This window comes from Mustela putorius, unplaced genomic scaffold, assembly GCF_011764305.1.
Source record: "Mustela putorius furo isolate JIRA1106 unplaced genomic scaffold, ASM1176430v1.1 tig00000040_pilon_pilon_pilon, whole genome shotgun sequence".
NCBI lineage: Eukaryota > Metazoa > Chordata > Mammalia > Carnivora > Mustelidae > Mustela > Mustela putorius.
In genome coordinates this window covers 4,558,951-4,571,111 of record NW_025421261.1, presented here as the reverse complement: position 1 = coordinate 4,571,111, position 12,161 = coordinate 4,558,951, and the positions used below count along the sequence as shown (strand labels likewise).

Genomic DNA, 12,161 nt, shown 5'->3' with positions numbered 1-12,161 from the left:
TTGCCAGAGTTCCAAGTACATATCGTTAAATTCCACCTTGTACCTGGATTTAAAAGCTGCCAGAATCGCCTGGACTCCAGATTCGATTTAAAGAGCTGTGTCGTGTCAGGTAGAATTGGGCCTTGAAAGAGAAGAGGCTGTCAACTTCAGACACTGGAAGTAACACTGAGATTTTAAGAGGGTGCACAACCAGTGGCCCTGGGGGAAGTTTTTGAGAAAAAGGGAACTGTTAGAGACCACCCCGTGTTCACTACAGCTTCCGCGGTGAAGAGCCGAGTCCTGGTCCAGATGAGCCCAGTTTTCGGCTCTCGCCATTCTTGCCTTTAGTCCGCACTCCCAGACTCTGCGGTTTGTCCAGCCGACAGACAGCCAGTAAACATTTTGGAACAAGGGCGAAATATTGTACTGAACCTGAATAAGCGAAAGTCCAACCGAGTCACTTAACATTTTAACTTAGAGAAAGATTCCCTTTTAAAAAGAGAAAGTCGTCCTCCCGTTGCACAGCTTTCTTCCCCCAGAGGGGCTTCGTTACTCCTTCCAGGGTACTGACGGGAGCAGCCCGAAAAACACTCAGCCTCTTGAAGGAAACCTTGAAGGAAGTGTTTTAGATTCTTTGCGTAATTTGTCTAAGCCCTTTGTTGTTCTTGGAAAGCAACCCGAGTTTTCTGTAGCATTGCTGGATGCCGCGTGCAGGGTGGGGCGCGGCTGCTTTGTCCTCGGAGCAGGGCTGGTGCCCTGCGCGCTGAAGGTGGCACCGCACAGCCCTGCAGCTTACTGGCTGTGTCTTTGCTCACGCCTTTCGATTTTGTTGTATTTAACTTTATTATTAGTCTGGACTTCCTGGTGCTTTAACTTTTACAAGTTTGTAAGAGGTCAATGTGAAGGTTTTACTAAATGCCTAATAGCAAAAATGAGAAAATAGAATCTTCTAATAGCAGTTCTTTCCATAGTGAGTACTTGAAGGAAGTTTTTAAAATTGATTATAGTTATTTAAAAGAAAGTAGAAGAAAACATGCTTACTTTGAGCTTAGGCTTGGGTGGAATAGCAGATTCTCTTCTTTCCGTAAACACACGCTCCCAATCTGAACTTTGGTGGGTTTTTGCCGGTGAAGAGGGAGAAGGAGGTGGCATGTGCTCTGGGCCTTGAGCAGAGCTCCGTATAGCAGGCGAGTCGCTGTTTTCATTTCAGATCGCTGTGGCCTTGAGCAAAGTGGACGGACCGAATGCGGTAAGAAGGCCTTTAAAAATAGCTACTTCCAAAAATTTGTCTTAGGTCATAACACAGAAGGAAATGCAATTTCAGATATGTGTCTGTTTTATTGCTTTACAGTGTAAAAATAAATACTGATTGTAGGTAGTTTAATAAGTGAATTCTCATTTTAAAATAAGGTCAGTTTAGCTGGTAGAGAGTATTCCTTTCTCTTGATGATACTTGAATTTTGCAAAAGAGGAAAAACAATATCAGTGACTGCTCAGATATTTAAGTTAAGGTCTTTGTTCCTGGGGGACATTTGATGGGAAAAAAGGAAAGGTCTTAGCAGTAACGGTTCTTTGCTTTTCCTCTAATAGTATTTCTTACGTCAGTATACCTAGTGTTGCTTCTTATAATGAAACTAGCTCTGAATGTTGTTGGTTGGGTCTTTTGTCTGTCTTAGTCACTAATATTCTTTTAATGCTACATTCTTCAACTTCCCTTGTAATTGTTTTGTGTACCAAAGGCTCTTAAAGACTCTGACCAAGTAGCACAGAGTGATGGGGAGGAGAGCCCTGCTGCCGGAGAGCAGCTCTTGGGAGAGGTACTGATTTCTTTCATTTCTCATTACACTGGGAAAATATGTGATGCTGGTTTATCTCACATGGAAATATGGAAAATTTGCTTAAGTACTGTTCCAAAATGAATTTAGAATATATTGTTTTCTTAGAGATTTTGGGGGTAGGAGTCTATTTACTTGTTTGGGAGAAGGATGGTCTGTGAAGTCTTTAGTTCTTTCACCTGGCTTCTGGAGTATATGATTCACAGGTAACAGTTGACATGAGACTGACCTGATTTGGTCAGATGGATATCCGCGCGTGAGAGTGAAAAGAGATCTTGCTCGGAAATCCACGTACATTGCATGGAAAGCTGATGTTTTTTCTTGACACCTCGTATTTACAGCCTGCTAGCAGTGGCAGAGATTTCTAAATTAGTCTTGAACTTTGAATCCAGGTATAGAATTTTTCACTAAATAAACTCTCATGATTTACTGATTGTCATGAGAAATGTGACACGAGTTGTCGTTGACAATTTTTATGACAGTTAAAAAGAGTCCTTGAGCACAGAGTTGTATCATTGATTTTTCTTCCTTTTGTTTTTCTGGGGTTTTTAACCATTACTAAATAATTCTGTACTTTCCTTGCTTCCTAATTATATTTCTTGGAAAATTAATTAACAAGTTCTTGTTTCTGATCTCATCTTTGACTCGTTCCTTCTTTCTGATAATGGAGATAGCCTGACTATGGAATGTTTCTTACAATCCTTAGCTAAGTCATAAGAATAATTCATCAGTAAATTTAGACTTTCACAAGATAATTATTAAAAAACACTTCCCATGGAAGTAGATCTAATGTTTATTTAACCTGAGAACAAAGAATATGAGTAAAATCTTTATAAAAATTTGAACCAATTGTGGTAATACCCATACAGAATTGTGGGATGCATTCGAGGAATGTACTTTCATCTGTGTACAATTAGACTAACTGTGTATCATCAAGTAGAGGACCATTTGGAAATACACTTACAAATTAATAGCAGAATAGTATGTACTTAACAAAACGGTAGTCACCAGTGTGTACTTTCAGAGTATTTTAGAATAAAATTCTGTTTACCTTGATGATGCTATTTATTTATGAGACACAGTAGTTTATACATTGAAAATGCTCGGCATGTAATAACCCATTTTCTCAGGCTTGTATTTCAGAAGGCCATGAATAAGGGTTTATTAATTGTTTCTTCAAAGACAAATTTTAAAAACTGGTTAATAAAAAAAAAAAGAAAAGGTTTTTTTAGTAAGTTAGTGAATATAATCAGATCAGTGTCTGATTTATTTATTGTGAATTTAATGTGAATAACTTCAGCTCTAAAATTTTTTTATTTAAGCTTTAAAATTCTAGAATGCTTCTCTTTAGGGAAAGAATTAAGGTTATGGTTATCCCCCTGTAATAGTATTAGCTCATTAAACATTATTTACAGATGATGCTACTCTGTGCCCTGTACTAAAATTCCCCAATCCAAAAATGCCCCAGACTTCGCATGCTAGGCATTTATATTCACATGTGTAGGTAACATGAGCAGAGAAGATAGGTATTTTATCTCGTGCCCGACAGCTATGTTTTTCTTTTTTTTTTTTAAGATTTTATTTATTTGTTTGACAGAGATCACAACTACGCAGAGAGGCAGGCAGAGAGAGAGGAAGGGAAGCAAGCTCTCTGCTGAGCAGAGAGCCCGATGCGGGGCTCGATCCCAGAACCCTGGAATCATGAACTGCAGATATGTTTTTCTTTAAAAATTTCTCTATAATCTCTGATACATTTTAATTTTGTCTTCTTATGAATTTTTATACATAGAAAGCATTTAAACTATTTGCCAGCAATATGCCTTCCTTATGTTTCTTTTCTTCTAAAGAAAGAAAATATAGAATTTCTTTTTATTCAATCTTACGGGTAGTCTCAGAAGTTTATAACAGAACTATGTATCTTTTTACCACACCAACCTGCTATTGCAGGTATGACTAGTTTAAGAGAATACAAAATCTGCAATTGAATTTAAGTATATTCATATAGTCTTTTTTTTTCCCATATGGTCTTTTATATAGCATTTGTACAAGGGCACCAGGTTTTTTTTTTTTTTTTTCAAGACTGATTCAATTAAAATAAAAAGACCTTATAACTAACCTTAATGATTGGACAGAAATTTTGAGACACAGAGGAAATTTTAGATGTATGGCATCAGGGTTCATTTAAAGTCTAAATATGGTAAAATTAGAAACATGTATTCTGCATGTCTCAAGCTTTTCTTACTTGAAGTGTCTATGAAAACAGCTTCTTCAGTAATTTCTGAGCTGCCGGTAGTAGATACGTACCTTAAGGCTTTTTTTTAAACATTATTCCTGATAATCTTGTATTTTATTTATGATTGTATCATGGGAGTTAATACTTAGGAAAATCTTGGATCTGAGAACTTTTCTGGAGTAACTCGGCATGTCATCTAGCCAGTAGGTGAATAGTTGTGTGTAAATCTTGTTTGGCAGTAAATTACTCCACTTTCATTCTGGCTAAATTGTTGTCCTGTCCGTCTCTTCAGTGCATTAAGGAGGGAAAACAAGAGTCTGAATTTCTACCGTCAGCAGGAGGAACATTTAACATCTCCATCAGTGGGGGTAAGTACCTATTTCACTTTGGTTTTTAGCAGTCTGAAAGCAAGTAATCCCTAAGTTTAGGTTACAAATGTTTTATCCCAAGTGGTAGAGGGTTGAAAAGAAGAACTCAGTTATTTAGTGTGTGTAATCGGTCTCTTGGAGCTAGTGATGTGTTCTGACATCTATATGATAAAAGAACTGTGTAACAGTCTCTATTATTCCTGTGTAAACAATCTGAAAAATGTGTTATTTTACCTGATTTTACTTACATGCATCTCAGTATATTTCCATAGACCTCAACAACTTTTGTTAGAAATTAATCCACTGGTAATATTCAGAATTAGCATTGTTTTCTCCCTTTGTGTGTGCATGCCAAAACGGATATACGTAGGATTTTCTCTTGTAACAAAAACTTTATTTAACTTGGGTGTATTATTTTCTTATTGCAGATATTGATGGTTTAATTACTCAGGCTTTGCTGACGGGTAACTTTGAGAGCGCTGTTGACCTTTGTTTACATGACAACCGCATGGCCGATGCCATTATACTGGCCATAGCAGGTGGACAAGAACTCCTGGCTCAAACGCAGAAAAAATACTTCGCAAAATCCCAGAGCAAAATTACCAGGGTATGTTATTTTAAAAATAGATAAACTATAACACTTACCTAATTATAAAAGCAGTACAGCCTTACTAAAGATAACTGAAATGCAGAAAACAGTCCAGAGCAAAAGACCCACTCATAGTTCCTTGCACCAGGAATAGTTATTGTTGATAGTTTGGCACTGTTACTGTTTTTATTTTTTGTACTTGTGTATGTAACTTTTTTTTTTAATTTATTTTTTATTCATTTTCGGCATAACAGTATTCATTATTTTTTCACCACACCCAGTGCTCCATGCAATCCGTGCCCTCTATAATACCCACCACCTGGTACCCCAGCCTCCCATCCTGTATGTAACTTTTTAAATGATAAGTACTTTTCATTTTTTTATTGTAGAAAAGTTGGAATATAGAAAAATTTAAAGATAGAAATGTTAATTTTAAAATTCTGATTCTTCCATCAAATTGGTATATATCCTTTGAACCTCTTTCTATGTATTTGTAGAATTTTTAAAAAACAGGATCAGGACCACATATGTGTGTATGTGTGTACTTTTGCTTGTAGATATTGCCACTTACATTGTAAATGGTTTACCATTTCATTAAAGATTCTTATAAAAAATTTTTATTGCTCTATAATGTGTTTTAATAAGGATATATTATTTCTCTTAGTTTAGGCAGTTTCACATAACAAAGATAAACATCTTTGTTGTGCAAAGGGATTTTCTGTGATTTCTAATTGTTGAATGAGGCTGTGAGTCCTAGGGAAGGAATTTTTGGTGCAGAGAGTCTGAATATTTTCAAGCCCCTGCTCAACGTTGCTAGATGTATTTCTGTGAAAGTCACCTGGTGTTCGGTGCCGTCAGCACTGGTTGCTGCCTGTCCCTCCCTCTTTCAGCCGCACTGTCAACCTTTCATTTCCTCAGACACCCTGTGTGCCCCTTTCTCCCTTGGGACCTTTTACCTTGTGTTCCCTTACCCTGGAATGTCGTTTTTTTCTTTGCTTTTTTTGTTTGTTTGTTTGCTATAAATTCTGGTTAGTTAGCATACGATGTGATACCAGCCTCAGGGGACTCGCGCTTCCACGCAGCCCCTGGTGCACTTCATCAGCCCCACCACCCATTCCCTCATTCCTCCCATCTGCCTGCCTCTGTCCTTAAGAGTCTCTTGGTTTGAACCCCCCCATTTTTCTTCCCCTTTGCTTATTGGTTTTGTTTCTTAAATTCCACATATGAGTGAAATCCTGCGGTATTTGTCTTTCTCTGACTTGTTCTGCACAACATAATACTCCTCAGCTCCGTCCCCATCAGTGCACCGGGCAAGATTTCATTCTTTTGAATGGCTGAGTCGTCTTCCGTTGTGTGTGTATTCTTCCTTTTCTTTATCCCACCATCGGTCAGTGGACAGTTGGGCTCTTTCCATGATTTGGCTGTTGTGGATAATGCTGCTAAAATGTCATGGTGCATTCTCCTTTCAAATCAGTATTTTTGTTATCTTTGGGTAAATACCCAGTAGTGCCATTGCTGGGTCGGAGGGTAACCCTATTTCCAACTTTCTCAGGAACCTCCATGCTGGTTTCCAGAGTAGCTGCACCAGCTGACATTCCTACAGACAGTGTGGAGGGTTCCCTTTTCTCCACATCCTCACCAACACCTGTTGTTTCCTGTGTTAATTTTAGCTGTTCTGACTGGTGTGAGGTGGGATCTCACTGTGGGTTTTGATCTGTATTTCCCTGGTGATGAGTGATGTTGAGCATCTTTTCATGTGTCTGTGGGCCATCTTTATGTCTTCTTTGGGAAAACGTCTGTTCATATGTTCTGCCCATTTTTTAATTGGATTATTTTGGGGGAGTTGTTGAGCTATATCAGTTCTTTATATATTTTGGGTACGAACCCTTTATCAGATATGTCATTTGCAAGTATCTTCTCCTATTCCATAGGTTGCCTTTTAGTTTTGTTGATTGTCCTTCGCTGTGCAGAAGGTTTTTATTTTGATGGAGTCGCAATAGTTTATTTTTGTATCTCTTGCCTCAGGAGACATATGTAGAAAGAAGTTGCTGCAGTCTATGTCAAAAGGGTTACAGCTTGTGTTCTCTTCTAGGATTTTTATGGTTTCCTGCTTTATATTTAGGTCTTTCATCCATATTGAATTTATTTTTGCGTATGGTGTAAAAAAGTGGCCCAGGTTCATTATTTTGCATTTTGTTGTCCAGTTTTCCCAACACCATTTGTGGAAAAGACTTTTTGTTTTTGCCATTGGATATTCTTCCCTGCTTTGTTGAAGATTAGTTGACCATATAGTTATAGGTTCATTCCTGGGTTTTCTATTCTATTGATCTGTATATCTTTTTACGCCAGTACCATACGTCTTGATGACTATAGCTTTGTGATATACCTTGAAGTCTGGAATTGTGATACTTTCAGCTTTGCTTTTCTTTTCAAGACTGCTTTGGCTCTTTGGGGTCTTTTGTGGTTCCATACAAATTTTAGGATTAGTGTTCTAGCTCTGTGGAAGTGCTGTTGGTATTTTGATAAGGATTACATTAAATGTATGGATTGCTTTGGGTGGTGTAGACATTTTAACAATATTTGTTCTTCCAATCCATGAGAATAGTATATCTCTCCATTTCTTTTTGTCATCTTCAGTTTCTTTCATCAGTGTTTTATAGTTTTCAGAGTACAGGTCTTTTACCTCTATGGTTAGGTTTATTCTTATATGTATTGTATTATTTTTGGTGTAGTTGTGAATGGTATTGATTCCTTAATTTCTCTTTCTAGTATCTCAGTATTGGTGTATTGAAGTACAACCAATTTCTGTACATTGATTTTGTATCCTGTGGCTTTACTAAATTCCTGTATCAATTCTAGCAGGTTTTTGGTGGAATCTTTGTTTTTTGTTTTAAGATTTTATTTGTTTATTTGACAGAGATCACAAGTAGGCAGAGAGAAGGTGGGAAGCAGGCTCCCCGCTGAGCAGAGATCCCGATGTGCGGCTCAATCCCAGGACCCTGGGATCATGACCCAAGCCGAAGGCAGAAGCTTTAACCCACTGAGCCTCCCAGGCACCCCGTCTTTGGGTTTTCTGCATAGAGTATCATGTCATCTGCAAATAGTATAAGTTTGATTTCTTCCTTGCCAATTTGGATGACTTTTATTTCTTTTTGTTGTCTGATTGCTGAGGCTAGGACTTCCAGTACTGTATTGAATAAAAGTGGTGAGAGTGGACATCCCTGTCTTGTTCCTGACCATAGAAGAAAGGCTTTTAGTTTTTCCCCATTTTGGATGATATTACTTGTGAGTTTTCATATATATGGCCTTTATTTTACTGAGGAATGTTCCCTCTAAACCTACTTTATTGAGGGTTTTTAACATGAATGGATGTACCTTTTCAAATGCTTTTTTCTGCATCTGTGGAAAGGATCAAATGCTTCTTATCCTTTCTCTTACTGATGTGATATATCACATTGATTGATTTGTGAATATTGAGCCATCCTTGCAACCAGGAACAAATCCCACTTGACTGTGATGAATGACTTTTTTAATGTATTGTTCAATTCAGTTTGCTATTCTTCTTCTTTTTTTTTTTTTTTTTTTTAAAGATTTTATTTATTTACTTGACAGAGATCACAAGCAGGCAGAGAGAGAGGGGGAAGCAGGATCCTTGCTGATGAGAGAGCTTGATGCAGGGCTCGATCCCAGGACCCTGGGATCATGACCTAGCCGAAGGCAGCGGCTTAACCACTGAGCCCCCCAGGCGCCCCTCTCATAATATTCTCTTATAAGTGCTTGTATTTCTGAGGTGTTGTTTGTTACTTCGTCTCTCTCATTTGTAATTTTATTTATTTGGGTCCTTTCTCTTTTTGATAAGTCTGGCTTGTGGTTTATCAGTTTTATTAATGTTTCCAAAGAACCAACTCCTGGTTTCATTGATCTGTTCTATTGCTTTTTTAAGTTTCTATATCATTGATTTCTGCTCTGATCTTTATTATTTCCTTCCTTCCTTCTGGCTTTAGGCTCCATTTCTTCTTCTTCTAGTTTCTTCAGGTGTAAAGTTAGGTTGCTTATTTGAGATTTTTCTTGCTTCTTGAGGTAAACCTGTATTGCTATATACTTCCCTCTTAGAACCATTTCACTGCATCCCAAAGGTCTTGGACCATTGTGTTTTCCATCTTCATTTGTTTCCACGTACTTGTTTTATTTTTTTCATTTCCTGGTTGACCCATTCGGTGTTTGGTAGCATGTTATTTAACCGCCTTGTATTTGGGATTTGTGATCTTTCCAGATTTTTTTCTTGTGGCTGACTTACCGTTTAATGGCATTGTGGTTGGAAAAGGTGCATAGTATGACTTGACTTCATTCTTTTTAAATTTGTCGAGGCCTGTTTTGTGACCTCATTAATATATGACCTCTTCTGGAGAATGCTCCATGTGCACTTGAAAAGGATGTGTATTCTGCTGTTTTAGGGTGGAATGTTCTGAATATATCTGTTAAGTCTCCTCCTGCTCCTCTGCCATCCGATCCAGTGTGTCATTCCAAGCTGTTGTCTCCTTGTAGATTTTCTGTTTAGACCTGCCCATTGATGTGAGTGGGTCATTGAAGTCCCCCTCTATTTTTGTGTTATTATCAATTAGTTCTTTTATGGTTTTATTAATTGTTTCATATATTTAGGTACTCCCATATTGTGGTACGTAAATATTGATGATTGTCACATCTTCTTGTTGGATTGGCCTCTTCATTATTAGGTAGTGCTCTCCTTTGTCGTTCCTTACAATCTTTGTTTTGAAGTCGGGTCTAATAGAAGGATTGCTATTCCAGCTTTCCTTTGATGTCCATTTTTGTGACAAATGTTTCTCCACCACCACTTCGATCTGTATGTATCTTTAGGTCTAAAATGAGTCTCTTGTGTGCACTGTATAGATGCGTCTTGTTTTTTAATCCAGTCTGACACCCTGTATCTTTTAATTAAGGTGTTTAGTCCATTTACAGTCAAAGTAATTATTGATAGGTATGTACTTATTGCCATTTTATTGCTTGTTTTGTGGTTGTTCCTGGAGATTTTTCTCTGATCCTTTCTTTTCTCTTTTTCACGTTTTGCTGATTTTTTCTTCAATGATATATTTGGATTTCTTTCTCTTTATTCCTTGCATGTTAATTAGTGGTTTTGACCGGTTGTTGCTGTTAGGTCTGTCTGTAGCATCCTCTGCATATAACAGTGTGAAGTTGATGTTAGTTTGTTTGAACTCATTCTTTTTCCCTCTCCTCCCCATTGTTTATATATGTTATTTTATTTCCTATCTGTGTGTGTATGTGTGTTCCTTGACTCATTTTTAACTTCTAGGGTATTTAGGATAATTGGATAGTTATCTAGTTGTGTTCATAGGACAAGCTTAGGGTCCTTCTCCTCCTCTGCCATCTTCCTGTTTTCTGACCTCTTTTCTTCTTGATGAAGTTAATTCTGACTTCATATTTCACATGTACTCAGAACATTTTTCCTGATCCATCAGACCAGGTCATGTTTTCCTGTTAAAAGGTTTTTTTTTTTTTTTTTTTTCAAAGATTTTATCTATTTATTTGACAGAGATCACAAGTAGGCAGAGAGTGAGGAAGGGAAGCAGGCTCCCCGCTGAGCAGGGAGCCTGATGTGGGGCTCAATCCTAAGACCGTGGGATCACCACCCGAGCCGAAGGCAGAGGCTTCACCCCACTGAGCCACCCAGGCGCCCACTGTTAAAAGTTTTGATTGCACCTTTACTTTTCCTTCCCTGCCTATTTATAAAATATGCTTGTTTGATTTTTTTTTTTTTTTGAGAAAAAATAACCATCTTATGTCATTTGGTTCAAGGATATACTTCACTTTGCTGCTGCTTTATTCTGCATGAAATACTTTGAATAGTAGTTTTGAATGATATGATTGATTAGCCAGAGTTCATTTTTACTGACACACCAAAGATTTTTAATTCTCCCTTTTTTTCCCTTTCTTAAGCTAATTACTGCAGTGGTGATGAAGAACTGGAAAGAAATTGTCGAGTCTTGTGACCTTAAAAATTGGAGAGAGGCTTTAGCTGCAGTATTGACTTATGCTAAACCAGATGAATTTTCAACGCTTTGTGGTAAGAAAATGAGCCTTATATTTATATCTATATCATGTATATGGCATAGCATATTTTAAATAAAATTACTGACAGATCGTATTAGAGATTTTTGCAGAGCAGCTAATCACTCGGTAACAATAAATTCTCATTTGCAGGCTTATCTCAGAATTGTTAACTGTATTATTTCTCCATACCTAGTCATTATTTTTAATGATTTTGGTTTTAGGCAGACTAAGCTTGGAATCTTGCCTCCACCACTTATTAGCTCTATGACCTAGGAAGGATTACTTTCTAAGCCTTAGTCTATTATTTGTAAAATTGCATATAATCAGATTTCACTTAATAAATATTAGCTTGGTAGGAGCGCCTGGGTGACTCAGTTGTTGAAATGCCTGCCTTCTGCTTGGGTCATCATCCTGGGGTCCTGGGATCAAGCTCCAGATCAGGCTCCCTGCTCAGTGGGGACTCTGCTTCTCTCTTTCCCTCTGCTGTTCCCCCTACTTGCACTCTCTTTTTCTCTCTGTCAAATAAATTGAATCTTTTAAAATAAATAAATAAAGTGTTAACTTGATAAAATAAGTAATTATAGCATTTGAGTGAAAATTATAAATTACCATTAAAGGCCATGACTATACTGGTGGCTAAGGAATGATACTCCTTATTTGTAAGAAAAGAAGTTTCAGGCCACTGGTATAAGAAAAACCAACGACTTGCTACCTTGAAAGCATTATGAGAATATGAAGTATGAGGTGTTAACTTTATTACCATAAGTAATTTATAGTGGTCCTACCTACCATTTATGTTCCTTCTAAATGTGCCGTATTATATCTACACAAACATGAGATGCGATGAAATGGAGTTAAATGTTCTTTAGGATTTTTCTGTTCAAATATTGTTCCCATTTATTATTTTTTAATATAACTAATAGAAATTCATTCTATAGCTGGGTATATAGAATCTTGTCAAGCCATTTATTTTATACAGTTAGTCACACATTTCCTTCTTTTTTTTTAATTTTTAAAAGATTTTATTTGCTTATTTGACAGAGAGATCACAAGTAGACAGGAAGGCAGGC

The 12,161-nt window shown here is 37.2% G+C and overlaps 1 protein-coding gene across 18 annotated transcripts in view; it reads left to right on the top strand.

Moving 5' to 3' along the window:
• The window catches only part of SEC31A (SEC31 homolog A, COPII coat complex component), an 80,349-nt gene that overhangs the window by 32,637 nt on the left and 35,551 nt on the right, over nucleotides 1-12,161 (top strand). For 11 of the 18 annotated variants that reach the window (XM_045076596.1, XM_045076387.1, XM_045076339.1 and 8 more), the window contains exons 13-17: nucleotides 1,190-1,228; nucleotides 1,719-1,796; nucleotides 4,340-4,415; nucleotides 4,844-5,022; nucleotides 10,978-11,104. In XM_045076596.1, the coding sequence (XP_044932531.1) occupies nucleotides 1,190-1,228; nucleotides 1,719-1,796; nucleotides 4,340-4,415; nucleotides 4,844-5,022; nucleotides 10,978-11,104 (499 nt within the window). The remainder of the gene's footprint in view (nucleotides 1-1,189; nucleotides 1,229-1,718; nucleotides 1,797-4,339; nucleotides 4,416-4,843; nucleotides 5,023-10,977; nucleotides 11,105-12,161) is intronic. The other 7 variants (XM_045076661.1, XM_045076540.1, XM_045076511.1 and 4 more) reach the window with 2 other exon arrangements.